The sequence below is a fragment of the Erpetoichthys calabaricus genome, chromosome 7 (genome assembly GCF_900747795.2).
Source record: "Erpetoichthys calabaricus chromosome 7, fErpCal1.3, whole genome shotgun sequence".
NCBI lineage: Eukaryota > Metazoa > Chordata > Cladistia > Polypteriformes > Polypteridae > Erpetoichthys > Erpetoichthys calabaricus.
Window position 1 is genome coordinate 141,620,321 of NC_041400.2, and position 27,982 is coordinate 141,648,302.

General features: G+C 37.7%; 1 protein-coding gene across 2 annotated transcripts in view; it reads left to right on the top strand.

Moving 5' to 3' along the window:
- The window catches only part of cwc27 (CWC27 spliceosome associated cyclophilin), a 300,868-nt gene extending 275,740 nt beyond the window's left edge, over positions 1–25,128 (top strand). For both annotated transcript variants that reach the window (XM_051929698.1, XM_028805469.2), the window contains exon 14: positions 23,206–25,128. In XM_051929698.1, the coding sequence (XP_051785658.1) occupies positions 23,206–23,368 (163 nt within the window). In that variant the 3' untranslated portion in view covers positions 23,369–25,128. The remainder of the gene's footprint in view (positions 1–23,205) is intronic.
- The last annotated feature ends 2,854 nt before the right edge of the window (positions 25,129–27,982 follow it).

A 27,982-nucleotide genomic window follows, 5' to 3' on the forward strand; every position in this document is an offset into this window, starting at 1 on the left:
TGAATATTTGATTTTTTCCAATTTCAAGTAGTATAAAACATCGGTTACCCACTGACTTAAAAGAGGAGAGTTAGGATTGTTCCAGTTAAGCAAAATAAGTTTGCGTGCCAAAAGTGTAGTGAATGCAATCACAGTTTGTTTGTCCTTCTCCAATTTAAACCCATCTGGAAGAACACCAAACACAGCTGTTAATGGGTTAGGAGGGATTGTGACACCAAGGCTGTCTGAGAGGCATTTAAAAATTTTGGTCCAAAATGATGTTAATTTGGCGCAGGCCCAAAACATGTGACTCAGTGAGGCTGGGACTTGATTGCAGTGTTCGCAGTTTGGATCTTGCCCTGGAAACATTTTGGACAGTTTTAGGCAAGACAGATGTGCTCGATATATAATTTTGAGTTGAATAATTGCATGCTTTGCGCATATGGACCTCGAGTGAATTCTCTGCATTGCTACTTTCCACTCCCTTTCTGATATATTGATTAAAGGATCTTTTTCCCATTGTCCTCTTGGATCTTTAAAAGGGAGGGACTGTAAAATAATTTTATATATTGCAGAGATGGTGTCTTAGTCCTTGAAATTGAGCAATATTTTTTCCAGCATGGACGAGGGTGCAAGATAAGGAAAATTGGGCAGGTTCTCTTTAACAAAGTTCCTAATTTGAAGATAGTGAAAGAAATGTGTAGCTGGAAAGTAAAATTTGGAATGTAATTGTTCGTAGGATGAAAAGATGTTGTCTATATAAAAATCTCTGAGCAATTTAATCCCAAATTTGTTCCAGATATTAAAAACTGCATATGTTTGCGAGGGTTGAAGGAGGTGGTTCTTTTGCAGAGGTGCCACAGATAAAAGCTTCTCCATCTTAAAATGCTTTCTACATTGGTTTCATATTCTGAGTGTGTGAAGCACAATTGGGTTATTAGTATATTGTTGATACCTTGCATTTATTGGGGCACAAAGCAGGGAATATAAAGAAGTGCTGCAGGATTTTACTTCTATTGCGGACCAGGCCTGTGTATGTTCATCTATTTGTGTCCAGGTTTTTATAGCTTGTATGTTTGCTGCCTAGTAATAAAACTGAAAGTTAGGTAGAGCCATGCCACCTTCTGCCTTAGGTCTTTGTAGGGTCGCTCTTTGGATGTTTTGAGTTCCAAATAAATGAGGTTATTGTTGAATCTGATTGCTGAAAAAATTACTTATTGATGTATATTGGAATGTTTTGAAACAAAAAAAGCAGCAGGATAATTATTCATCTTAACAATGCTAATTATTCCAGCTAGAGTGAGATGAAGGGTTGACCATCTATGGAAGTCTTGCTTAATTTTTTCCATACAGATGGTGAAATTTTGTTGATAAAGAGCTTTGTGTTTACTTGTGATGTTTACCCCTAGGTATTTAAACTGATCTGCAATAATAAAAGAAAAGGTGTCCAATATGATATTGTATGCTTGAGAATTCACTGGAAAGAGTACACTTTTATTCAGATTAATTCTGAGACCAGAGATCTTTTGAAATTCTGTAAGTGCTGTTAAAACTGATACAGTTTTCTCACAATGAATTTAGTACAAGTATCTCTAATTCATGCATCATGTTCCAAGCAACAAAGATCTAAGTTTTTTTTTTTAATCAGACATCTAAACTAAAATTATTTAGATACTTTATAAACTATTTTTTAACAAAATATCTTCACTCAGATGAAAAATATACATTTCTTTTCAAACTACCATGTTGTTTTATTTTTGTACTCGCTTTAATACCTTTGGTACTCCATATGTGTTCTTCCATATACAGTAAAAGAAGATTTGTCACTTAATAGGTATATTAAAATCTCTCTATTATAAAAAAAAAAATCTTGGAAGGAGACGAGACGTTATTTTCTCAGAGAGATTTTTTCACATCCCATGAGACAAGAGTTTGTGTCAAGAGATGTAACCACACCCGGGGCCAGAAATAAAAGACAAAAAGTAGATGACAAAGTAGAATGTTGTAAAGAATTCAAAAACATTGGCGCAGTACACCTGCAGAGCAGGTTAGAGATAATGGAAGTACGAAAATTTGAATGTCTCAAATAAGGATAGTAAAGATCACATTAGCGCAAACAAACAGAAATTATTGTTAAGAGATCGTATATATTGTTTGGATTTAAACTTTAAGTCGGAGACTTCGTGTTGCCATCAGGGAAAATAAAGTACTGTTTCTTCCCAATGAAGAGGCGTATTTGCAAGAATTAAAAGATTTGTTGTTTGGTGAAAGTGAAATCCCGCAAGAGAAAATTTCAAGCCCCGTGAGACAAGTGCTTATGAAAAGAGATTTGGAAAAGTCCTGCCCACATAAACACACATGGTTAAATCATTTCTCATTTGTGTGAATGCTATTGTCAGACACATTTCTTATAGAGAGAAAGAAACAATATTCACTCACAGCAGATATACGTTGCGTTGTCACGATGTAATTCCAAACACGGAATCAAAATTCAATGCAATATTGATGAAAAGGTAAAAGTGAAAAGAGATCTAATATATGGACATAGATGATATGACAGAAGTATGTAGATATTGTTAGGCTTTAAAGTTTAAGTCAGAGAGTTGTAGATTGTCTAATTCGTGTTGCCATCAAGGAAAAGTGGTGTTTTTTCCCAATGAAGAGGCCTATCTGCGAGAATTAAGTTTTGTTGTTTGGTGAAAGTGAAATCCACATACGCGAGTGACAGAGACGCAAAGTTGCTGGCGCATAGTGCAGGCAGGGTTGGCAAGCGAAGCCCGCTAGTAAGCTGTAATATAAGGCAACTTTTTTGCATAAGACTGCTTGTTAGTAACTAGCAATAACCCAGTGAAAAACAGCAAAGGAAGGATGCAAAGGAAAATTGACATACAGTGGAACCTCGGTTTACGACCATAATTCGTTCCAAAAATCGTAAACCAATTTGGTCGTGAACCGAAGCAATTTCCCCCATAGGATTGTATATAAATACAATTAATCCATTCCAGACCGTACAAACTGTATGTAAATATATATATTTTGTTTAAGTTTTTAAGCGCAAATATAGTTAATTAAACCATAGAGTGCACAGCGTAATAGTAAACTCAATGTAAAAACACTGAATAACACTGAGAATACCTTGAACAATAGAGAAAACTAACACTGCAATAGTTCGTGCTATAGCGCTACCAACCGCTGACTAAAAACACTTTTTTATAATGAGTTTTAAGCACAGGGAAAAAAATAAACATTTGAAAAAATCCATAATTTAATAAACCACCAAGAAAAGTAACATTGCAACAATGCACGCTACAAACCAATCGCTGTAAACAGAAGTGAAAACAAAATCAAGCCCAGTGCATTCTTTAACTGCCTTCCTACCTTATGCATCCAGCTCTCTCTCTCGCGCTGCCTGTGAGTGCGACACTCTCTCTCTCTCGCGCTGCCAGTGTGTGTGCGTCTCTCTCTCTCTCTCGCGCTGCCTGTGTGTGTGCATCTCTCTCTCTCGCGCTGCCTGTGTGTGTGTGTCGTGCTCTCTCGCTCTCTCTCTTGCTCGCTACACAGGAAATGCACAGGAAGAGACTGAACATGTACAAACCGAAAGAGAAAGTGGCTTGTTCGTATACCGAGTGTGTGGTCTTGAACCGAGGCAAAAGTTTGGTGAATTTTTTGGTTGTAAACCGATTTGTACGTGTACCGAGACATTCGTGAACCGAGGTTCCACTGTATTTAGTTACTTTTTTGTAAGTAATGAGTAACTTAACTATTTTTTTTTTTAATAATGCTTCCCAAGACTGGTTTTGTAAACATTTGTTTTCTGTATCTGGATATCATCCCTTGAACAACTCATGCAAGTAAACTGGTATGCTTAAGCAACTGGCTAAATAAATAGTCAGAAAACCAATAATGTCCTATTTTTCATCTTCATGTAATTTGAAAGACAGACTTATTGACAGAACCAATCAAAGTTTTGATGTGACTCAAACTAAAAAAAAAAAAACTTACTTTGAGCTGTTGACTGATTAGTGTTTCACTGTTTATTCAGTTATTTCTGCTACACAAAACTTTTCAACAAACTAACTGAAATAATTTAGTATGCATAGGCAAGTGATTATTAAAATTGTTTTGATTTATTCAATATGGTCAAGAATTCTTTGAAAATCTGTGTATCTTTAGTTATAGGAGACTGTGTTTGTTCATTATTGTGACTGACATGAAGATACAACAATGTTTTATATGGGAATTAGACATAAATATACATAATTCCTAGGGGTTCACATACTTTTTACTTTGATATATATAGTATGATGCTAGAGGTCGCTGTTGCCACTTTAAACCCAACAGACAGACGCACAGGACACAGGCTAAAAATACCAAGAAGTATTTTTATTCTTCATCTTCTTATAAACAGTGCCCTTAGCACCACAGCCACAATAAATCAGCAAATAAACACAATTCCCTCCCTATTCTTTCTCCACAACACCTCCTGGCAAGCGTTATCCACCTCTTCCCGACTCTGGCTCGCTTGATGGGTCTTCATCAGTCCTTTTTATAGTCCTTGACCTGGAAGTGCTTCTGCTCTTCCTCCCACGTGATTTGCCAGCACTTCCAAGTCAGACAGAGAAGTCAGGTTTTTAATCAGCCTGGAAGTACTTTCGGGGCTTCCATCATCATAATCCATTGGTACTTCCAGGCTAGGTGAGAATTTATTCTCCCACCATCTTCCCACAGCGTCCTTTGGTGGCACCCATGCTACCCAGCGGGACTGTGTTGCCGAACTCCATGTCCCATAGTGTCCTGCAGGAATCCAGAGCACTGCTGCAGACCAGGGGAGCTGCCGTCTAGCATCTTGGGAGAGGTAGTGTCCAAAAGTAGCTGCCTTCTCCCGTCCTTACATTCTTGGGGCGTCTCCCGGCCAGGTTGAGCTGCCGGCCGTCCATCACATTGCCCCTCCCTCAGCTGTGCCCCTCAAGGGTTGTCCTTCTCCAGAAAGGGCTGTCTACAAAAACAGCAATAGGTGAAATGTGGGGAGATACTGTGCCTTTGTTTGCCTTTATTGTCCTCCCTGGTCCTCCATGGACATTTCCTCCACAAGTGACCCGGCCAGCAACATTCATAGCACAGCCGCTTCCCTCCTCACATTCGTGCCCTCCGGGTTTTTAAGTTGGCTGGAAACGCCTGCTCCGCCTCTTGTCCAGCTGAGGGTGGATCGTCTCCCCGTCCCCACAGAGAGCATCCCTCTGTTGCACAAGGGCATTCAGCTCCACACACTGTAATATCAGGAGATCCCTACTTTTTGCCATGGATCTCCTTTTTAATCTGGAGTTTCTTGTCAGTCTGGATCTCTCTATGAGAAACAGACATTTTACTGTCTGCATCCCTGTAAATTTAAATTTGATTGTCGCCGATGTTGTCAGGGTCGAGACAGCATGGAAATCAGCACCACACCACAGTTCTGACTTATCCAACCCTTTGACTGGACAATTGGTCATCATTCCCCTATCAATTGTCGGATGCGAGGCTACTTGACAGCTGATATTAATAAATCGTGCCGCCACTTCACTCGGCATCCCCTTTTCCTGTACGGTACCAGGTGAACTCACCTGTACCACCGAATTAATCATTTTTATGAAGCTTCCAACCAAACTGCCACAGGTACTCCTCCACCCGCCTCAAAGGCGTCTCAGCCGTTGTTCCCAGCTCCTTCATTATGTTCTTAATATTTCCAATAATCTGTAAAAAGGCTTGTACAGGTTGGAACAACCTTTCTAGCTCCTGCACATCAAAGTCATTTAATTTATCGGCCGGAGACAGGCTCGGGCAATCCTCAGCCCCGCCTTCCAGTCTTGAGTCGGTGAACATGCCATCTTGGTGCACATGCGCCATCGGGTCTCACAGAGGCCCCTGGGAGTTGGAGTTCCGGGATGCAGCTAATTGCCGACTGCAATCCGCCTGTTTCAATTTAGCGGCTGATTGAACAGTCACGTCCCGGACTTCTTTATAAGTGGTGGGCGGTGCCTCACTCACCTCCCCCTTCCCCTTCTGGGAGTCCGAGTCCATCAGGTTATGGGCTAAATAGTAGACGGCATGACATGAAGAAGAAAAATCTCGGGTTGCAAATGTATGCGAACTGCTGCATTTGAAGATGCCGAAAAGCCGTTTTTATGTGGTTCAGTGATGCTCGTTCAAGAAACATTCCTGTTAATGCGGCACTCATTCAAGAAAATGTGAGGTTTCTTAACTCTCTTGGGACGTCCTCCAACTGGACAATACACCGAAGAGCGTTCCAAAGTGCGATCACCACGTCTATGGAAGACTGTTTATCTGTTGCTGGGGCAACAGCTGGCTTCTGTGGCGCCTTACTGCAGCGTTGTGAGCGTGCAGTTGCCCTGCCCTGTCAACGGACAAACAGTCTTCCACAGACTTGGCAATCACGCTTCGGGATGCACTTCAGCGTGATGTTCCCTTTGGGTGGCAGACCAGTTCTAAATCCTTTTTGTCTTGCTTTTACTCTCACACCAACATGTTGCCCTCTCTGTCTTTGGACAAACAAATTTTGTGTTACTGTGATTAGCGCTCACGATTAGAGCACAAGTAATTGATTACAGGAATATTTAATACACCCCGTCTTTGTTTTCTCAGTGTCTCTTATGTTTCCAGGTGTGGCAGGCATAAGGTACCCTTTGGGTCCTCTTTGTCACTCCTTCCAAGTTCATCTTCTGTTTGAAGTGCAGTCGAGATGAACTGGTGCCTGGGTTTGCATGTATTGCAAATGGTCGGTCAATTGTAAAATCCATTTATCTGATTTTTAGTGGTTAATTTTCAGTGAAAAGCTAGAAGCCAAATCAAATCTAATCTTAATAAAAACTACTAAATAGTAAAGCAAGTTCAGGAACCAAAAGAAAAAGTGAGAATACAAAGATACTGTAAAAGGCTGTTGCTTGCACAGCACCTAGCAGTGTGTATTGATATGCATTTTATAAGTAATCATATACTGTAACTGTTGGGAAAAAACACTTTTCATAAGATTTTGCTTTAAAAAGCTAGATTAGAGGTAGGTATAAAATTATCAAAATCTGAAAAGTCAATGTTATTTTTCTTAAGCAGACATTTGACTAATGCAGTTTTCAAACATTCTGAAAATATACCTGACTGTTTTGAGCACTTTACTATGTCATGGAATGATTGAGCAGTCTGAGAACTGTTGAAACAGAACAATGAGGAAGACAGCACCAGTTCAACATAATAAGCAACATAGGTGGCTGCTTAAAGCCCTGGGGATAGAAGGGTGCAGGCCCAAAACATGTGACCCTGTGAGGCCGGAGCTTGATTGCAGCGTTTGCAGGTTGGATCTTGCCCTGGAAACATTTTGGACAATTTTAAACGAGAGAGATGCGCTCAATATATAATTTTAAGTTGAATAATTCTATGCTTTGGAGCTCAAGTGAATTCTGTGCATTGGTACTTTCTACTCCTTTTCTGAAATATTGAGTAAGAGATCCTTTTCCCACTGTTCTCTTGGATCTTTGAAAGGGTGAGACTGTAAAATAGTTTTATATATTACAGAAGTGCAGTCTGAATCCTCGAGACTGAGCAATATTTTTTCTGGCATAGAGGTAGGTGGGAGGTGAGGAAAATTGGGCAGGTTCTGTTTAACAAAGTTTCGAATTTGAAAATGGTGACAGAAATGTGTTGCTGGAAAGTTACATTTGGAGTTTAATTGTTTGTAGGATGCAAAAACGTTGTCTATGTACAGATCTCAAAGTGATTTAATCCCAGATGTTTTCCAGGCATTAAAAACTGCATACCCCTGTATGTTTGAGAGGGTGGAAAAAGGTGGATCTTGTGGAGAGGTGCGACAGATTAAAAGCTTCTCTATCTTAAAATACTTCCTGCATTGGTTCCATATTCTGATTGAGTGAAGCACAATTAGGTTATTAGTATATTGGCGATAACTTGTATATATTGGGGTACAAAGCAAGGAATATAAAGAAGTACTGCAGGATTTTATTTCTATTGCGGACCAAGCCTTTGTATGTTCGTGTATTTCTGTCCATGTCCACGTTTTTACAGTTTGTATGTTTGCTGCCCAATAATAAAATTGAAAGTTAGGTAGAGCCATGCCGCCTTCCATCTTGGGTCTTTGTAGGGTTGCCCTTTGGATACGTAGATGTTTTGAATTCCAAATAAATGAGGTTATGGTTGAGTCAAATATCTTAAAAAATGATCTATTGATGTATTTTGGAAAGTTCATCCATCCATCCATTTTCTAACCCGCTGAATCCGAACACAGGGTCACGGGGGTCTGCTGGAGCCAATCCCAGCCAACACAGGGCACAAGGCAGGGAACCAATCCTGGGCAGGGTGCCAACCCACCGCAGTATTTTGGAAAGTTTTGAAATAAAAAGAAAAGCTTAGGAAGGATATTCATCTTAATGTTAATTCTTCCAGCTAAAGTGAGATGAAGGATTGCTTAATTTTTTCCATACAGACGGCAAAATTTTATTGATAAAGAGCTTTATATTTACTTGTGATGTTTACCCCTAGGTATTTAAACTGATCTGCAATGATAAAAGGGGAGGTGTCCAATGTAATATTGTATGCTTGAGAATTCACTGGGAAGAGCACACTTTTATTCAGATTGATTCTGAGATCAGAAATCTTTTGAAATTCTTTAAGTGCTGTTAGGACTGCAGGCACAGTATTTTGTGGGTCTGATGCATACTGTACCATATCATCTGCATATAGAGAAACTTTCTGTTCCAGTCCTTCTCTGATAATCCCCTTTATCTCAATAGCATTTCGACAGTGAATTGTAAGTGGCTCAATGGCGATTGCAAAAAGCAGTGGTGACAAGGGTCATCCTTGTCTGGTACCACGCTGTAGTTTAAAGTAGTCTGAATTGATGTTGTTAATACAAACTGAAGCTTCTGGATTGGTATACAGTAATTTGATCCATGCACAAATGTTTGGGCCAAACCCAAATTTCTCCAATGTAGTGGAAGGGTAGTTCCATTCGACCATGTCAAATGCTTTTTCTGCATCCAATGATAATAATATCTCCAAGGTGTTTGACTTTGTGGGTGAATATATTACATTAAACAGGCGTTGAAGATTGGAAACCCAAGTGTCTGCCTTTAATAAATCCAGTTTGGTGTTGTGATATTACAGAATGCAGCACTTTCTCCATCCTTCTAGCTAGGACTTTGGAGAGTATCTTAACATCATTATTCAGAAGTGAGATTGGTTCGTACAATTCACATTTTAATAAGTCCTTAGTTTGTTTAGGAAAGACAGTAATTAGTGCTTCTCTAGCTTCTGTAAATGTTGTTAATAGAAGGGGAGCTAGCTGAGTTGAGAATTTCTTATAAAATTCGGCAGGGTAGCCATCAGGGCCTGCTGCTTTCCCACTCTGCAGTAAGTTTATAGCATCTAGTAATTCTGTTAGTGCCAGGGGTTTATCCAATTCCTCTGTCCCCAAGAGTATCTATTTGTGGTATCTGTAATGTGTCCAGAAATGCCTTGGATTGTGTCTTGTCTTCTTTAATCCCAGTAGAATATAAAGATTTATAGTAGTCTCTAAATGTGTGCATTATATTTTTATGGTCAATGATTTTGTCTCAGTTTGTGCTGGTGATTGCTGGGATTGCATTGCGAAATTCTTGCTTCTGGATTTGTTGAGCTAAGATCTTATTAGCTTTATCTCTATGTTCATAATAATCGTGTCTTGATTTAAGTATGAGTTGTTCAGTTTCTTTAGTTGTTAAGAGGTTGAGCACTGAATGCAGAGCCTGCCTTTTACTATAAATTGTCTCACTTGGACACCTGGCATGTTCTTGATCTATTCTAGTAATTTCTAGAATACTAGAATACCTTCTTGGTTTCCAATTTATTTTTGTGGGAAGATATGATATAATCTGTCCTCTTAAGAAGGCCTTCAGGGTTTCCCAGAGTGTTCCTGCTGAAACCTCTGAGGGTGTGTTTGTCTCTGAAAAAATTAATTTGCTTGGATATAAATTCTATACAGTTCTCATCTGCTAATAAAAGTGGATTAAAACACCATCTGCAAGATGAGTATGTGGGGCATAGTGATTTTAGCTCCAAAATCAAGGGGGCATGGTCAGAAATAACAATAGCATCGTACTTACCAGATTTAATCGTAGGCAAGAAGTTGTTATCTACAAAGAAATAATCAATTCTTGAGTAACAATGATGCACTGGTGAGTAGAAGGAATATGCTCTTGAGTTTGGGTTTAGAAATCTCCAGGGGTCTGATAAGCTGTGGTCAGTTACAAACTGTGTAATTGTCTTTGCAGTGTTAGATGTCATTGCCCCTGTGGCAAGAGACCTATCTAGGTCTGGATTTAAAACACAATTAAAGTCCCCAGCCATTATAATTTTATGAGTGTTCACATTGGGAATGGATGCAAATACATTTTGCATGAATTCCCTATCATCGACATTGGGTGCATAAATATTTATCAAAATCACTTTACAGTTAAATAAATTACCTTTGACAATGACATATCTCCCCTCAGGATCAGGTACTACATCTGATACTACAAATGAGACTGTTCTGTGTATAAGAATTCCCACACCTCTAGTTGTTTCTGTAAAGCTGGAATGTAATATTTGACCAGTCCAGTTTTTGTGTAGCTGAAACTGATCCTTGCTTAATAAGTGGGTCTCCTGTAAAAATAGTATTTTAGCATTTGAACCTGTTAGGTGAGAGAATGCTTTTTTCTCTTTTAATTAGTGATTCAGGCCTTTAACATTCCATTTTATAAAGTTAACTGTCCAGTCTTTGAGACATTGCTTCTGAGCTTTTGTTGTCATTTTTTAGTCTTAACTGAAAATAAGACAGCTTTGACCTTAATTTCCAATTTTCCCAGGAGTTATTGCCCTGAAGGCTCTTGTTACATTGACATTTATAATTGTAAGAATTAAAAAGATAGATTAGAGAAAGCTTGCTGTCATTCTCTCTCCTTCTAGTACCCCCAGCCCCAATCCCCCCCCCCCCCCCCCCGTTTTGCCTCCCCATGTGAAGCTGGACCCCACTTCCCAAAGTCCCAGTCCTTTGACATACCTAGAGACGTAGCATATCCAAAACAAAACAAGCCTTCCAGCAGCGGCGTATGAGAAATAAAATTGAGATATCTATTGCCAATATAGTCCAATTCTATAAAATATTAATTCTATCTAATTCATAAAATCTAATCTTCAGCAATCTTGAGATAGTAAAATAGTAAGCCCAAGGAATGGCATTAAAAAGTGGCCCTGGAAAAGCATAGTAAACCCTAATATGATAATAACAATAAACCAAAGGTATGTATGATGTTAAACAGTCTCCTTTAGAAGAGTAACAAAAAGAAAAAAAAATTATCAATTTCTTCGATATATACAGTGCATTCGGAAAGTATTCACAGCACATCACTTTTTCCACATTTTGTTATGTTACAGCCTTATTCCAAAATGGATTAAATTCATTTTCTTCCTCAGAATTCTACACACAACACCCCATAATGACAACGTGAAAAAGATTTACTTGATGTTTTTGCAAATTTATTAAAAATAAAAAAACAGAAATCACATATACATAAGTATTCACAGCCTTTGCTCAATACTTTGTCGATGCACCTTTGGCAGCAATTACAGCCTCAAGTCTTTTTGAATATGATGTTACAAGCTTGGCACACCTATCCTTGGCCAGTTTCGCCCATTTCTCTTTGCAGCACCTCTCAAGCTCCATCAGGTTGGATGGGAAGCATCGGTGCACAGCCATTTTAAGATCTCTCCAGAGATGTTCAATCGGATTCAAGTCTGGGCTCTGGCTGGGCCACTCAAGGACATTCACAGAGTTGTCCTGAAGCAACTTCTTTGATATCTTGGCTGTGTGCTTAGGGTCGTTGTCCTGCTAAAAGATGAACCGTCGCCCCAGTCTGAGGTCAAGAGCGCTCTGGAGCAGGTTTTCATCCAGGATGTCTCTGCACATTGCTGCAGTCATCTTTCCCTTTATCCTGATTAGTCTCCCAGTCCCTGCCACTGAAAAACATCCCCACAGCATGATGCTGCCACCACCATGCTTCATTGTAGGGATGGTATTGGCCTGGTGATGAGCGGTGCCTGGTTTCCTCCAAACGTGACGCCTGGCATTCACACCAAAGAGTTCAATCTTTGTCTCATCAGACCAGAGAATTTTCTTTCTCATGGTCTGAGAGTCCTTCAGGTGCCTTTTGGCAAACTCCAGGCGGGCTGCCATGTGCCTTTTACGAAGGAGTGGCTTCCGTCTGGCCACTCTACCATACAGGCCTGATTTGTGGATTGCTGCAGAGATGGTTGTCTTTCTGGAAGGTTCTCCTCTCTCCACAGAGGACCTCTGGAGCTCTGACAGTGTGACCATCGGGTTCTTGGTCACCTCCCTGACTAAGGCCCTTCTCCCCCGATCGCTCAGTTTAGATGGCCGGCCAGCTCTAGGAAGAGTCCTGGTGGTTTCGAACTTCCTCCACTTATGGATGATGGAGGCCACTGTGCTCATTGGGACCTTCAAAGTAGCAGGAATTTTTCTGTAACCTTCCCCAGATTTGTGCCTCGAGACAATCCTGTCTCGGAGGTCTACAGACAATTCCTTTGATTTCATGCTTGGTTTGTGCTCTGACATGAACTGTCAACTGTGGGACCTTATATAGACAGGTGTGTGCCTTTCCAAATCATGTCCAATCAACTGAATTTCCCACAGGTGGACTCCAATTAAGCTGCAGAAACATCTCAAAGATGATCAGGGGAAACAGGATGCACCTGAGCTCAATTTTGAGCTTCATGGCAAAGGCTGTGAATACTTAAGTACATGTGCTTTCTCAACTTTTTTATTTTTAATAAATTTATAAAAATCTCAAGTAAACTTTTTTCACGTTGTCATTATGGGGTGTTGTGTGTAGAATTCTGAGGAAAAAAATGAATTTAATCCATTTTGGAATAAGGCTGTAACATAACAAAATGTGGAAAAAGTGATGCGCTATGAATACTTTCCGGATGCACTGTACATACCTATACACATATAATATGCATATAATTGTAACTAAAGCATAAACAAAATGTGTCCGAGAAGGGGAAAAGATGTATAATTACAGTACCAGTATCATTGCAAGCGGATCAAACAACCGGCAAGATCTTCTTTGCCATGCCATGGGATGCGACTCACGATCGTATTTCAAAAAAGTGTCGGGATCAGCTTTCTTAACTCTTTTTCTGCTTCCTCCATAGTGGTAAAGATGTAATTCTTGCCTTGAATATCCATTTTCAGTTTGGCAGAGTACAATAGGCTGCATCTGATCTCGGCTTTCCGTAAGCACTGTTTAATGTTGTAAAAAGCTGCACGTTTAGCAGCTGTTGAGGGTGAGAAATCCGTGAAAATGCGAATGTGGTTATTTTCAAATATAATCTCATGTTTCTGTCTGAGAAGTGACATTACATGTAATTTAAATTGTAATTTGTAATTTCTCGAAGCGCACAATAAGACTCCTAGGTTTAGAGGTATTTGATCCGCATATAAGGTAAGCTGCTGCTATTTCAGTGTCAGATTTACAGTCCTCTCCAGTTATTTTGGAGAATAGCTCAGCTACGAATTTCACTGGGTTTGGACTTTCACAATTCTCTGGGAGACATTCGATTCTAATATTATTCCTTCTGCATCCATCTTCCAGTGCAACAAGTCTACCTCCGAGTTTTTTGCATTCAGAATTTGCAGCTGTTGCTTTCCTGGGCAAACAGTTTCAAACCATACATTGCATTTTCCATTAAGAAATAACACAGACTTAAAGTATACAAAGTAAATTAAGTTTAACACAAGAAACCTAAGATTGTAATGAAACAGAGAAAAAATGCTTTTTTGTTCCTTTTTGCCTTTATTTTTCTGTGTGTGTGTAATAATTTTTTCCTGATTTTTTGTGATTTCTTCCTTTTTAAATATTCACTAAACCAGAAGGAACTTTATTAGATTGAGGTATTTGTTTTTTTATGCGTTTGACCCATGCTGTATCCTACCTTGCCAGTTCAGTTGCTCTTCAGTTCTAGGAACCTGGAAAAGACGCAGCTACACTTTCTTACCTTTCATAAATCATTGTTAACAGTTTTCCATTTACACTCAGCTTTATGGTGCTCTCTTTTTAGTTTAAGATTGATATTTCCAAGGTAATGCAGTAGTACTTGACAACTATTAACAAGTTTTTCTGTGTCTACCATGTTACTCACAACTTTTAGCCTAGTTTTTGTCTACCAAGCTGCTTACATTGCTGTCAGTGTTAGTACAGTATAAGTATGATGACTGGGAGAAAACATTAATAATGTGTTTGCTTTTGGACAGTTGCTTTGACAGAAAAATTTTAATTTTCATAATTTTAAATATAATAGGACATCCTTTCCTCCACTTTATTTACAGTGGGAGGATTTGAATTTTTCCATTTGAATGACATAAGGGAACAAGAGTGAAATAGTGTAAGATATAACAGTAGCGCTCTTTACTGCACAGTACTGTTTTAAACAGTATACGGTCTGAGTGTGGCACAATTTCAAAACATGTGGCCTAGTGAGGCAGTTGTGCCTAATGACATCAGTCACAATTATAGTCTTGACCTCGGTACATTTTAGATAACCTAAATGGAAATATATGTTTGATTTGTACAGTTTTTAGTTGAATTAAGTAATGTTTTGCACATAGTAGTGTAGTTCGATTGTATATTATTTTAATGTACTATGACTTAAGTGTGTCAGGAGAAAAGAGTGTTTATGACAAAGGTATGGTGTAATATACTTCCGAAGAGTTCATGTGGAGGTTGTAGCATGAACCACAGATAACAGCAGATATGCGTCATTCCCATATCTGTTCTTTTATCTCTTTCTGTACCAGATTTGGTCATGTAGACCTTCTGCATTTTACTCTGACTCATAAGAAAAACAGTATAATTGTATTGAGGGAGAACTAGTTTATTCTTTAATTCTAGATAGCTGTTAAAATAGTCAAATGCATTTACTTATTTCCATTGTGATACAGTTTTCATTGTGAAAAGAATGCAGTTGTATTTTGCATCATTATTATACTCTAAGCCGGTAGATGAAAAAATAATTTGAATATCAATGAGCATAACATTGTGAGGTAAAGCTTTTTGTGCCTTGCTGCAGGCATGGATCCATTCATTGTCTTAGCCCACTTAACCAATTATTCTTAAAGGGAAGTCAGCTAACCTAACTTGCACATTTTTTGGATCTGGTGAGAAAGCTGTGTTTCCAGGACAAAACTTAAGCAATACAGGAAGAACATGCAAACTATACACAGACAGTAACCACCTAGGAAATAAACCTAGTGTCCTATAGCAGTAAGGCACCAGGGCACACCAATGAACCACCATTATTTGCCTGTTGTTTAAAGTAAAGTCCATCATGGTTAATTTTAGACTGGGAGCAATTAAATCTAAATAAAAAAAACCCTGGATTGTGTTTAGAAAAAGCATCTTTGACTCCATCCCAGTTTCTGCTTTCTTATACAATTCAGGTTTTATTTTTAGGCTTTTCTCCTTTTTACTCATTATTCCAAGAGTGATTTTTTTCTGTTTAGCTTTGTCTCCTTCTGTTTCTTTAGGGTATGGTCTTTCAGTATTATTCATTATTGTAGACAGCTTTCTAAGTGTTTCAGGTTTGTCAGTTAGAGATGGTCTTTTTCTTTTTATGCTGAGAATACCACAGCATAGAAAAACAATACCAATAAGTTGCCTTTAAACTCTTAATAATATTAATAGAAGTGCTACATACTTCTAGAGGTGTGTATGCACTAGTCATATATTGTAATCTCAAAAAGTAATGAGTGTGACTTTACCACAGCAGCATAAACTCCCCCAGACTGTTCATCAACCACTCCTCTAATCTGCTTTTTAAAATGACAGTTGGTTTGTTTCCCAGGAGAGACTTTATTCCTTTGAGAACAAAGAGGTTTATTTTACAAATAACACCTGGTACTAGAAATGGCATTCCAATGACAAACAACCCAGAAGAGCTTTTGGAATGTATTAAAGCATGGGAGTTAAAGGACTTAGACAAAGGTGTTGTATTTACTGAAATCCCTCCAGCTTTATTTTTCAGGTACAAAACAACAGTAATGCATTTAGCTTTTTGCCACAACATTAGAGATGTTACCTTAAGTGCTTGATTTGTCTTTACTGATAATGCTTCCTGTTAGGATCCTTCATACAGGTTTTCTGCATCATTCTATTTGAATAAGAACACGGACATAAAAGTAAGTTGTAATGTTTCACCTACAGTAACATGTAACAAAAATAAATCAATAAGAGATAATGGTGTAATGTGTATAGGTTTATAATTAACTATAGCAGACAACCTGTAAGCACAAACCATTTACAAGCTATCTAGCAAACTTCCCAGCTGTCCAGCCACCAAAGTTTTTTTTTTAAAAGATTAGTTTTTCATAATTAACAGGCTTTTTTCAAAATCTGCCTGTAGTCTAGGATTGACTATAACATGGTTAGGTACCAAATGGCAAAATCTAAATCTGAAAGCAAACTGATATGTATAATTGTGTACCTGGAGCTATATTATATGTTTATTTCATTTTATTTGCTGGTTCTTTATGATATCTGAGCAGGGCAAAGTGGTGAAGTTATATGTTTTGTTCCTGTAGGCCCAGTCCTCTGGAATCAGATTTTCACCTGCATATTGCCTTTGTCATATTTGCATCTTCTGCCTATGTCTGTGTATTTCAGTTTTTCTCTTGTTTGCCCCAAGACATGCAGGGTAAGTGAGCTGGTATGTATGAAGTTACCCTTTGTATGCTTAAGTTGACCCTACAATGAACTAGCAGCCTGTCCAGGACTAGTGCCTGGTTCCTTTCTTGTGCCCACCATTGTGAGGATATGCGCCACCTCCCTGCAACAGTAAATTGGTTTACGAGAGTTTTAAGAGAGTAACAACATAATGTTGTTATGCTTCCTTACTGTACAGTGATGGTGCATTTGTCATTTTTTTCTTTTTAATTTGGTATTGTTTGGCTGATCTTATATGGCTCAAAGAATATTAAGTTGGCTATTTAAGTAGGAAGGTTCGATGATATGAAGGGTAAATGAAGACACATGGTGACGGTCATGGACCATTTTTTCCTTACTATTAAAGCATACTTCCATCATGGTAAAACTATCAACCCCTCTGATCTTTTTTTGGAAATTCACACTATCTTTTGGATGTTTGCTACTTACTACCTGTTTTCCAAGTTGACTTCTGCAAATTGTTTTTCCTCATTTTATCATGGTTATATGCCTTATTTATTTGTTTAGTATCTACCCTGTGATTTGTAACCTTTATGAACAGATTAAAGTAAATTGAGGCTCAGGAAGACTATAATTTGGCCAAAGTGGCTTTTCACAGGATCTCTGATTATCATCTACTTTTTTGGTGTTACAATAAGGCCAATATGGACATTTTAAGACCTTTTGACTACAAAATTATGTACAGTGCATCCGGAAAGTATTCACAGCGCATCACTTTTTCCACATTTTGTTATGTTACAGCCTTATTCCAAAATGGATTAAATTCATTTTTTTCCTCAGAATTCTACACACAACACCCCATAATGACAACGTGAAAAAAGTTTACTTGAGGTTTTTGCAAATTTATTAAAAATAAAAAAACTGAGAAATCACATGTACATAAGTATTCACAGCCTTTGCTCAGTACCTTGTCAATGCACCTTTGGCAGCTATTACAGCCTCAAGTCTTTTTGAATATGATGCCACAAGCTTGGCATACCTATCCTTGGCCAGTTTCGCCCATTCCTCTTTGCAGCACCTCTCAAGCTCCATCAGGTTGGATGGGAAGCGTCGGTGCACAGCCATTTTAAGATCTCTACAGAGATGTTCAATCGGATTCAAGTCTGGGCTCTGGCTGGGCCACTCAAGGACATTCACAGAGTTGTCCTGAAGCCACTCCTTTGATATAGTGGCTGTGTGCTTAGGGTCGTTGTCCTCCTGAAAGATGAACCATCACCCCAGTCTGAGGTCAAGAGCGCTCTGGAGCAGGTTTTCATCCAGGATGTCTCTGTACATTGCTGCAGTCATCTTTCCCTTTATCCTGACTAGTCTCCCAGTTCCTGCCGCTGAAAAACATCCCCACAGCATGATGCTGCCACCACCATGCTTCACTGTAGGGATGGTGCCAGGTTTTCCCCAAATGTGACGCCTGGCATTCACACCAAAGAGTTCAATCTTTGTCTCATCAGACCAGAGAATTTTCTTTCTCATGGTCTGAGAATCCTTCAGGTGCATTTGGGCAAACTCCAGGCGGGCTGCCATGTGCTTTTTACTAAGAAGTGGCTTCTGTCTGGCCACTCTACCATACAGGCCTGATTGGTGAATTGCTGCAGAGATGGTTGTCCTTCTGGAAGGTTCTCCTCTGTCCACAGAGGACCTCTGGAGCTCTGACATAGTGACCATCGGGTTCTTGGTCACCTCCCTGACTAAGGTCCTTCTCCCCCGATCGCTCAGTTTAGATGGCCAGCCAGCTCTAGGAAGAGTCCTGGTGGTTTCAAACTTCTTACACTTACGGATGATGGAGGCCACTGTGCTCATTGGGACCTTCAAAGCAGCAGAAATTTTTCTGTAACCTTCCCCAAATTTTTGCCTCGAGACAATCCTGTCTCGGAGGTCTACAGGCAATTGCTTTGACTTCATGTTTGGTTTGTGCTCTGACATGAACTGTCAACTGTGGGACCTTAGATAGACAGGTGTGTGCCTTTCCAAATCATGTCCAATCAACTGAATTTACCACAGGTGGACTCCAGTTAAGCTGCAGAAACATCTCAAGGATGATCAGGGGAAACAGGATGCATCTGAGCTCAATTTTGAGCTTCATGGCAAAGGCTGTGAATACATATGCACATGTGCTTTCTCAATTTTTTTATTTTTAATAAATTTGCAAAAATCTCAAGTAAACTTTTTTCACATTGTCATTACGGGGTGTTGTGTGTAGAATTCTGAGGAAAAAAAATGAATTTAATCCATTTTGGAATAAGGCTGTAACATAACAAAATGTGGAAAAAGTGATGCTCTGTTAATACTTTCCGGATGCACTGTATGCTTCAGCTGCATGTTTTTGCATTTAATATTTTTACTCTTACAATTCTACTGGTTGTGACTAATCCTAGAGGACATAGGGGACAAATTCTAAAATTTGTCAATTAGAACGTCTATTAATCTGTCCATATTACACACTATCAATCTGGTATTGTTTTAGCTATTCCTCTATTTGAATAAATGGACAGAATTGCTATTATACAGTGGAGGCATTGGTTGTACTCCTGAGAATCACTACAGTTTTGTAGTCATTTGTAGCTATATTAATAAATTAACTTGCAGAAATAAAGTTTCCATAATTTTATAAAATTATCAGTGTATTTTGATCATTTATAGTTTTCTGTCAGCAACACAATTATAAATAAATGCATTTGTGAAATATATCCATCCATCCATCCATTTTCCAACCCGCTGAATCCGAACACAGGGTCACGGGGGTCTGCTGGAGCCAATCCCAGCCAACACAGGGTACAAGGCAGGAACCAATCCCGGGCAGGGTGCCAACCCACCGCAGGACACACACAAACACACCCACACACCAAGCACACACTAGGGCCAATTTAGATTCGCCAATCCACCTAACCTGCATGTCTTTGGACTGTGGGAGGAAACCGGAGAGCCCGGAGGAAACCCACGCAGACACGGGGAGAACATGCAAACTCCACGCAGGAAGGACCCGGGAAGCGAACCCAGGTCCCCAGGTCTTCCAACTGCGAGGCAGCAGCACTACCCACTGCGCCACCGTGCCGCCCGTGAAATATATGAAAGCTCAAAAAATATAGTGTTAAAAACCAGATTCTCTTCTAAAATTTAAATCTATCATTTTTTAACAATTGTATGAGGAAATAGCTATAAATTATATTTTGTAACTGAAACACTATTTGTTTTACAGTAGTTTTCTTGGTATTTTTTTAGCTTATACAGTATATCATTCCTCAAATGACTTCTAACTTTATGTACAATTTAAATTGTTAATATGTGTGCTTTTCGGATATTGTTTTAAGTATTATTCAGTATATTTAGGACAGCAAAGTGGCACAGCAGTCAATGCTGCTGCCTTACATCTCCTAAGTTATGGATTCTTATTGTAGCCTGGTCACTCTCTATGGGTAGATTCAACCTTCTCCCCCTTATTTGCATGGAATTTCTCAGGGTCATCTGATTTCCTCTCACATTTCAAAGATGTGAGTATTAGATTAGTGAGTTAATGTATAAGTTACATTTGTTGCAACCCTCAGCAATACTTCTAAAATATTATAATTGTTATAATAGTAACTTCAAGATGCCCTCCATGCTGTGCCATAATTGGATTTACCATAGACTATTGGGCTTTTTAACAGATGAGAAAGTTCAAAAACAGATGAATGGTTGGATATGCAGTGCTCCATCATACCAGCAGTAAATGGCTTTAGTTAATGAAAAACAATTGCTGTGTCGGTCACATGAAACGTTTTTTTCTTTTAATTAGAGGAGAAGTGACAGCCTGAACAGATGTCAAGAGCTAAACCTGCTCTACTTTCGAAAACATATTTTTTATTTTCAACTCACAATGTGTCAGTGATGATCTTTACTGTAAAAATTGCTAATTGCCAGCTGACTAGTGCTGAGTGATAAGATTGCAATTAGGTTACAGCTCTGACCAAATATTGTATGGCGTTTGCATTCTAATTTAGGGATACACAGCAATAATCAAAAAGTTGTTTTTGTTTCTTACTACCTGACACTTGCCAAATATTGTTTCTGCTCTCTCTGGTATTTATTACTTGTAGCCATCAGGTCTACTATTATATCTTCTGCTTGTATAAACTTATTTGTTTTCAGTATATGTGAAATGCGGTTTGGTGCCTTTGTGTACGACTATAATATCAATTAAGGATGGAAGCACAAATGTCAAGCTTCCATAATATTTATATTTTAGATATTACAGTTCATTATGTTTTGTCATCATCATGTTTACATTTTCATTCATTTTCTGGTCAGGTGGTCTTAGATAGTAACAGCTTCAAACTTTACCATAAGTCCAGACTTTGAGTGGTCAGCACCTCCTTATTATCCATCTACTCCACTTTAGCTTTTTGCTTTTATGTTGTATCGCATTTTCTATGAAAGAGATTTTTCAGTCACTTTATAGTTCTTAAGCAGATTGAAGAAGGCAGCTGCTGATAGATTTTTCAGATAGATTTTTCTCTTAAACCCCAGACAAATTTTCTTTGCCTTATTTGAAACTGCTTGTATTTCATCATACTATCTTCATGAGTCTTGGCTGCATGAATGGAGTTAACTGCGTGATTTTCGGTGTTATGGTTATATGAAAACTGTTCTTTGTATTCTTCCCTTACATTTTATCTATGACTTTGATATTATATTAATTATATAAATATTTTGTACATTGTTCTGTTTATTTTGTTTTTGAAAGTCTGTCTTTCTCTGATGTCTTTTTTTATCCCTTGACTTCTTTACACCCTTCTGCTAATATTGGTCTTTTTTAAAAAAAAAAAAAAAATTCCTCCTTGCATCTGCGTAAAGTACAGGGATGAGCTCTGTTTAGGCTGTGTGTATGGATGTGATGTGCCTTCTGCTTTGTAAGAGTCAAGCTGTCCATTGTCCATTTGATTAAAGTCACTTGCTTTTTATTTTTCCTGGGAAATCAGTATGTGAATGGGGCAGCTTTGAGAAGGAGAGATGTTTTTTTCTGTAATAAACTGAACCAAAATTCTTGCATGCTGAAAAAAAAAAATCAGATTATTTTAACATAAATTATCCTTTTTCTAATTTCTGACATATTTTAGTCACTGCAGTATTTATTTTTTATTTTTGAACTAAAACTTAATGCTAAAATGTATATGCATCTTTAAAGATTTAATATACATTTGAAAGTGTTTAAATATTTTGTCAAATACACACATGCATTTATGAGGAAACAATTTTTTACCTAGAAATTTATTTTTTCTGTCTTTTTCCGGGTTGAACAATTTTTCAAGCCTCATTGGTTATTAAATTTCCATTTTTTCATACATAATTTCAAATGCATTTCTCAAACATCTTGCAAATGTATCCACTTAATTACATATTTTTGTAAAGCTTCGTAGGTAAATAATTTCAATATAGTACAAAAACCAATTCCCTATTGAATATTATGTGAAAAAATAACATTGCTATTCTTGGCCCTTGGTGCAGTAGTATACTCTTCCAGTAGGTGTCATTACATTACTTCAGAAGGACCATTTGTAACAATACCTGTCTTGCAAAGTTAGACACATAATATTTTTAAGTTGTCAGCGGTGATTGTCAGGCTTTTCTCCAGCTGTTTCCTTGACTTCCCTTTCAAATGAGAGAGATGGATTTCATGATTACTGGCTGCAGTAACAATTTAGAGAAGGCTTCTTTCTTCATTTACTGTAGCCTTGTCTAGAATGTACTTGCAACTGTTAAAACTCATTGTACTTAAGTTACATTTTTTAAACAGATAAAATAAAAAAAAAAAATCAGGATCTGAACAATTGCTAAAAATGTGAAACTTTACTGTACATTTACAGTATCACTGAACTTGAAATACGACTTTTCAACAGGTTACACAGACTACTTGCAAAGTGAAGTATTTGTCACTATATCATTGGCTCAGCTTCATAAATAAAAGTTGATCAATGCATCTTAAAACCTTGTATTTTGAAAGATAAATAATTTGATTAGTTACTTTATAAATGTGTATCAGTTTTTGCAGATTTCTTATGGATCCGCACTTAGATAAGCAAATAAAAATCAAAACTTAACAAAGTACATGATAATAATTATTGTTTTTTTTCTTCTGTTCCAATTATGAGAAAGGTAACTTTCTTGATAACGTCTCACCTGTACATCCAGTATACATTTAAAAGTGATGGTTAATAAATAAACTTTACAAAATGTTGGTATATGTTTCAATGAATACCTCATGTTACTTCACTTCACTTAAGGTGTGGTCTTCTTTCTCATAAACCTTTGTTGGTGGCAGTTGCCCTAAACTACTGCTAACATTCCCAAAGCTTTCTGTGTTTTTTTTTTTTTTTTTTTTGCCCCCAGCAGTGTTTAGCAAATTTTTCAAATTCTTCTGTTTTTCATTTAGGATGTCCCACGTTCTTCATTTTGATGATCAAACCAGAAAAGTAAAAGATGCAAATGTGCAAGATGAAGATACATTTGAAATCTATGACCCACGTAACCCAGTAAACAAAAGGCGCAGAGAAGAGAGCAAGAAGAAAATGAGAGAGAAGAGAGAGCGGCAGTGAGCTAAAGCTATACATGTGTAGGAAAGCAGCAATCATTAGCTGTGGCTTTGATTATGTTTGCCTGCAATTGTCCATCTATTGTTTGTGCAAATTATCTGGAGCTTTTGTGTGGACTAAAGAAACAAAAATGATGCAGACCTCAGCTCTCTTAGAAGTTTATACTTTAATTAAATAGCCTCAAGACTTCATAGATCTTCCTGACATCGAGCCAAAGGTTTGTTGGTTCTTATTGACTGAAACAGCCCCCAGGGCCAAACTTCAACAGAACTTACATTTTAGAGTAGGTTCTTCTCAGAAATTTCTTTGTGGTCAGACTGCATTTATTTTAATTTATTTAATGCTGTGTCCTAAAATGATTGGGTTCTGTAGAACAAGATATGTATTTTCTTAAATTGAGTAGCAGTAAACTAATTTAGATTTTGTTGGCATTGGAAAATTAAGGATAATCCATGTTAGTAATGGGAGAAGACTGATTTACAGTTACATTTTATATATGTCTAAATATTTTTCAACATTTTAATGTTTTTTGTACATCTTCAACCTCTGGTCACATTTCTGAGTTAAATGCTCAAATGCATTCAGTTTAATTGGACGAGACAGCCTTTAGTGATTAGAAAATGTGAAATTAATTGAAAACATTTTAAAACTATACAAAATGATGATTTAACAAATGAGGATTTGCAATAAAAATGTCATTCTGAATGTCTTTCATTACTATTACTTGTGCATAATGAAAATATTATAGATACTACAGCAATGACATAATATTTGCAAAGTGATGCAGAAATTTTTGCCACATACAGAGTTGGCAGTAACAATAGTTTCTGGAACTTTGTGACATGGTATTAGAATTATTAGTTTGAAAAATGTTGGGAAAATATGGAATACTCTCTTAGAGTTTTTTTTTTTTTTACTAGATAGCGGTTAAAAATAATTTGGACAATCCATTAGCTTTAAACACTTGAGACAATTTCACACTAATGAATCATATGGTGTCATGCCAACATTACAATGCAGCACATTCTTTTTAAAACAGCAATCATAATGTATGAATACCAAAGTGATTTTACCTGGAAGATGCACAGTAGTGTCTCTTAATGTTTGCAAACTGCAATTTTGTTGTCAGCTGGAAAATGCAATTATAGTTGTGTCATATGCCAACTACAATTTATGTAGCATGTTTTCTTTAAACCTGAATCCAAAATGTATACTGACCTTTGTTTTTGTCTGATGTTAAAGGGTCCTTCATATATTCACTATTGTTGTTTCAAAATAAGGAAGACTCAAAGACTTATAAAAAAAAATATTTTTAGCACAAAATACTTTAGTTCTGCTATTTAATCTATTTCTTAATATACATTTTTTAAATCACTCACAGAGAATACACCCATTACAAATGAGCATACATTTAATGTTCAGTGGTAATAATGTGCAAATAATGTTCAATAATTTCAAAAATATGGTGACAGAATGGTGAACTGGGTGATGCTGGTGTATTACAGCTCCTTACAGAGTCCTTTGCTTAAATCACCGCCCATGCACTGCTAGTATGGAGTTAATACAGTTTTCATCACACATCCCAAAGACATGTTAATATTTTGACAACTCTAAATTTGGGCAATGTAAATTACTGTGTTTCTAACTGTGAGTGTGCCTTGTAATATATTGGCGCCATAGTCAAGATGGATTCTGCCTTGTGTCCAATGCTGCTGGAATAGACCCTGAATCCCAGCACTAAATAAATACATTTGAAAATGGAATGATATTTCCTAAAATGATTGCATAGAAATTCATGCAACAAAAGTTCTTCTTCGCAACTAGAACAGTAGTTATCTTGAGGCAAATACGTTATCTGTTGAGAACATTAAGCTTAGAAATGTGTTAAAATGCACACAAAAACTGATAAGGGTTGCTGATTTGTTAGATGAAATTCATTAAATTCTGTCTAAAAGAAATTGTAAACTAATCTAATCCATTCCATTGCCTAATGGTGCCGTGACTGTGTGGGGCACTAAAGAAACCAATACGTAATTCTTTTGGTAGATTTTTCATTCTTATAAGTAATAGGCTTTTAATACAGTAAGTACTTATCGCATTGCCTTTCCATTGTCTTCAGGGCAAGGTACCTTTTTCCGAAACTACTCTCTGTTAATGTAACAGAGCTCCTACTCTTGTAGCTACAGGGTGAGAAGATTTTGGCGAACCTTGACAGTGCATAAGTTCATATCTTTGCATATTCCTGCACTATGTTTTACAAAAATTATGACATGTACAGATATTAAGTGTTTCATTACCTAGAGGATTTGTCTTTTACATCACTGTTGAGGAAATTTGGTCAGTTCGCCCATTGCAAGCTGCTTCCATTTAGGAACTTTTTCTTTGTTTTTGCATCATCTGTTGTCCAATACTTCCATAGGGTTTACTCTTTAATTTCCAATAGACTGCTCCACATTATTTCGTCTCACTTCTCAAAGCAATATTCATGTTTTCATGAAATACAGTAATCCCTCCTCCATCGCGGGGGTTGCGTTCCAGAGCCACCCGCGAAATAAGAAAATCCGCTAAGTAGAAACCATATGTTTATATGGTTATTTTTATATTGTCATGCTTGGGTCACAGATTTGCGCAGAAACACAGGAGGTTGTAGAGAGACAGGAACGTTATTCAAACACTGCAAACAAACATTTGTCTCTTTTTCAAAAGTTTAAACTGTGCTCCATGACAAGACAGAGATGACAGTTCTGTCTCACAATTAAAAGAATGCAAACATATCTTCCTCTTCAAAGGAGTGTGTGTCAGGAGCACAGGCTGTCAGAAACAGAGAGGAAAGCAAACAAATCAATAGGGCTGTTTGGCTTTTAAGTATGCGAAGCACCGCCGGTACAAAGCTGTTGAAGGCGGCAGCTCACACCCCCTCCGTCAGGAGCAGGGTGAGAGATAGAGAGAGACACAGACAAAAACAAAACAGTGAAAAATCAATACGTGCCTATTTAAGCTTTTAAGTATGTGAAGCACCGTGCAGCATGTCGCTTCAGGAAGCAGCTGCACACAGAAGGTAGCAACGTGAAGATAATCTTTCAGCATTTTTAGACGAGCGTCCGTATCGTCTAGGTGTGCGAACAGCCCCCCTGCTCACACCCCCTACGTCAGGATCAGAGAAAGTCAGCGCAAGAGAGACAGAGAAAAGTAAGTTGGGTAGCTTCTCAGCCATCTGCCAATAGCTTCCCTTGTATGAAATCAACTGGGCAAACCAACTGAGGAAGCATGTACCAGAAATTAAAAGACCCATTGTCCTCAGAAATCCGCGAACCAGCAAAAAATCTGCGATTATATATTTAAATATGCTTACATATAAAATCCGTGATGGAGTGAAGCCGCGAAAGGCGAAGCGCGATATAGCGAGGGATCACTGTACCACATTTTAAAATTCCTATTCCTTAAGTTTTGAAGAACTAGCAGCACTTCAGCAAACCTGAGATTCAGTGCTGTTCTTCTAGATTAATGTTTTTTGCTTGCTACACTCAATAAACCCTTTTTTGAATAGCACTCTTTTGAATCCTGTTATGGCTGTCAGTCCTAAATGAAAGTCCTAAAGCTACTCAGCAGCCATTCTGGGGCAGGCTTGGTTTTATTCCATATCGTTTGCATTTCAAGGCTACAGTAAATATCTGTGGCATTGTAGTATCTTGGAATATTACTCACAGACCCTGAGTGGCACAAAATTATTCTTATGGTGGTTTTCAGGAATATCTTTTAAAATTTGAATGATGAAAACCTAACCTAACTGAAGATTATGATATTATAGGGTATTTTTGGCATTCTTATAAGGCAAAGAAGAACCTGTTTATGTCTGTTTAATAAAGAATTCACGTATCTGACCCTGACTGGATAGAATATACTCTGGTAAGTAGTTTTTCACAGTTTGGTTATTGATAATGATGACTGGATTTGATAAAAGATGAACATCTGGTAACATTCAATATGAAAAGAAAAATCGGCCATTATGGAAAGTCAAAGGGGGTACTTTTTCATCAAATTGTATTACCTTACACAGTTCCCACAGATTTACCATGTCTTTCCAAACAAGTCAGTTTGAAATAGCTGGATTGAGGAAAAGTTATTTAAAACGTTTTCTTCCTGGGAACAATGTTGTCAACTTTGTTTAAAGAGCTCCAGAAAGGTTTACTGGCAGGGGTACACTTTAGGAAAGGTTTGGAGTGTGTCCTTGTTGAAAAGATGTTACATTCTCTGCAAGCAATAGAGGACAGTATTTAAAAGCATTGACTAGTTCTCTGTCAAATAGAAGAATACCATGTGACATAATAAAGAATACCCTGGAATCGTATTCTCAATGGACCTAATATTAGTTGAAGGGTTTTGAATGTCAATAAATAGTTTAATGGGAAAAGTCTGATAATTGATAACATATCGGTTAGTTATATTTTACATGTCTTATGATAAGTATTATTGTGTGGGCAGCATACCTAACAGGAGCTGTGTTTCAGGCTTGCGGGAATATCTGTGGCCACTGGAATTTCTGGTCCCGGCGATTTCAAATGGCATTCCTAACCCTTGAATTCATAACCAGGATGCACCTGGAAATAGTACCTTGCT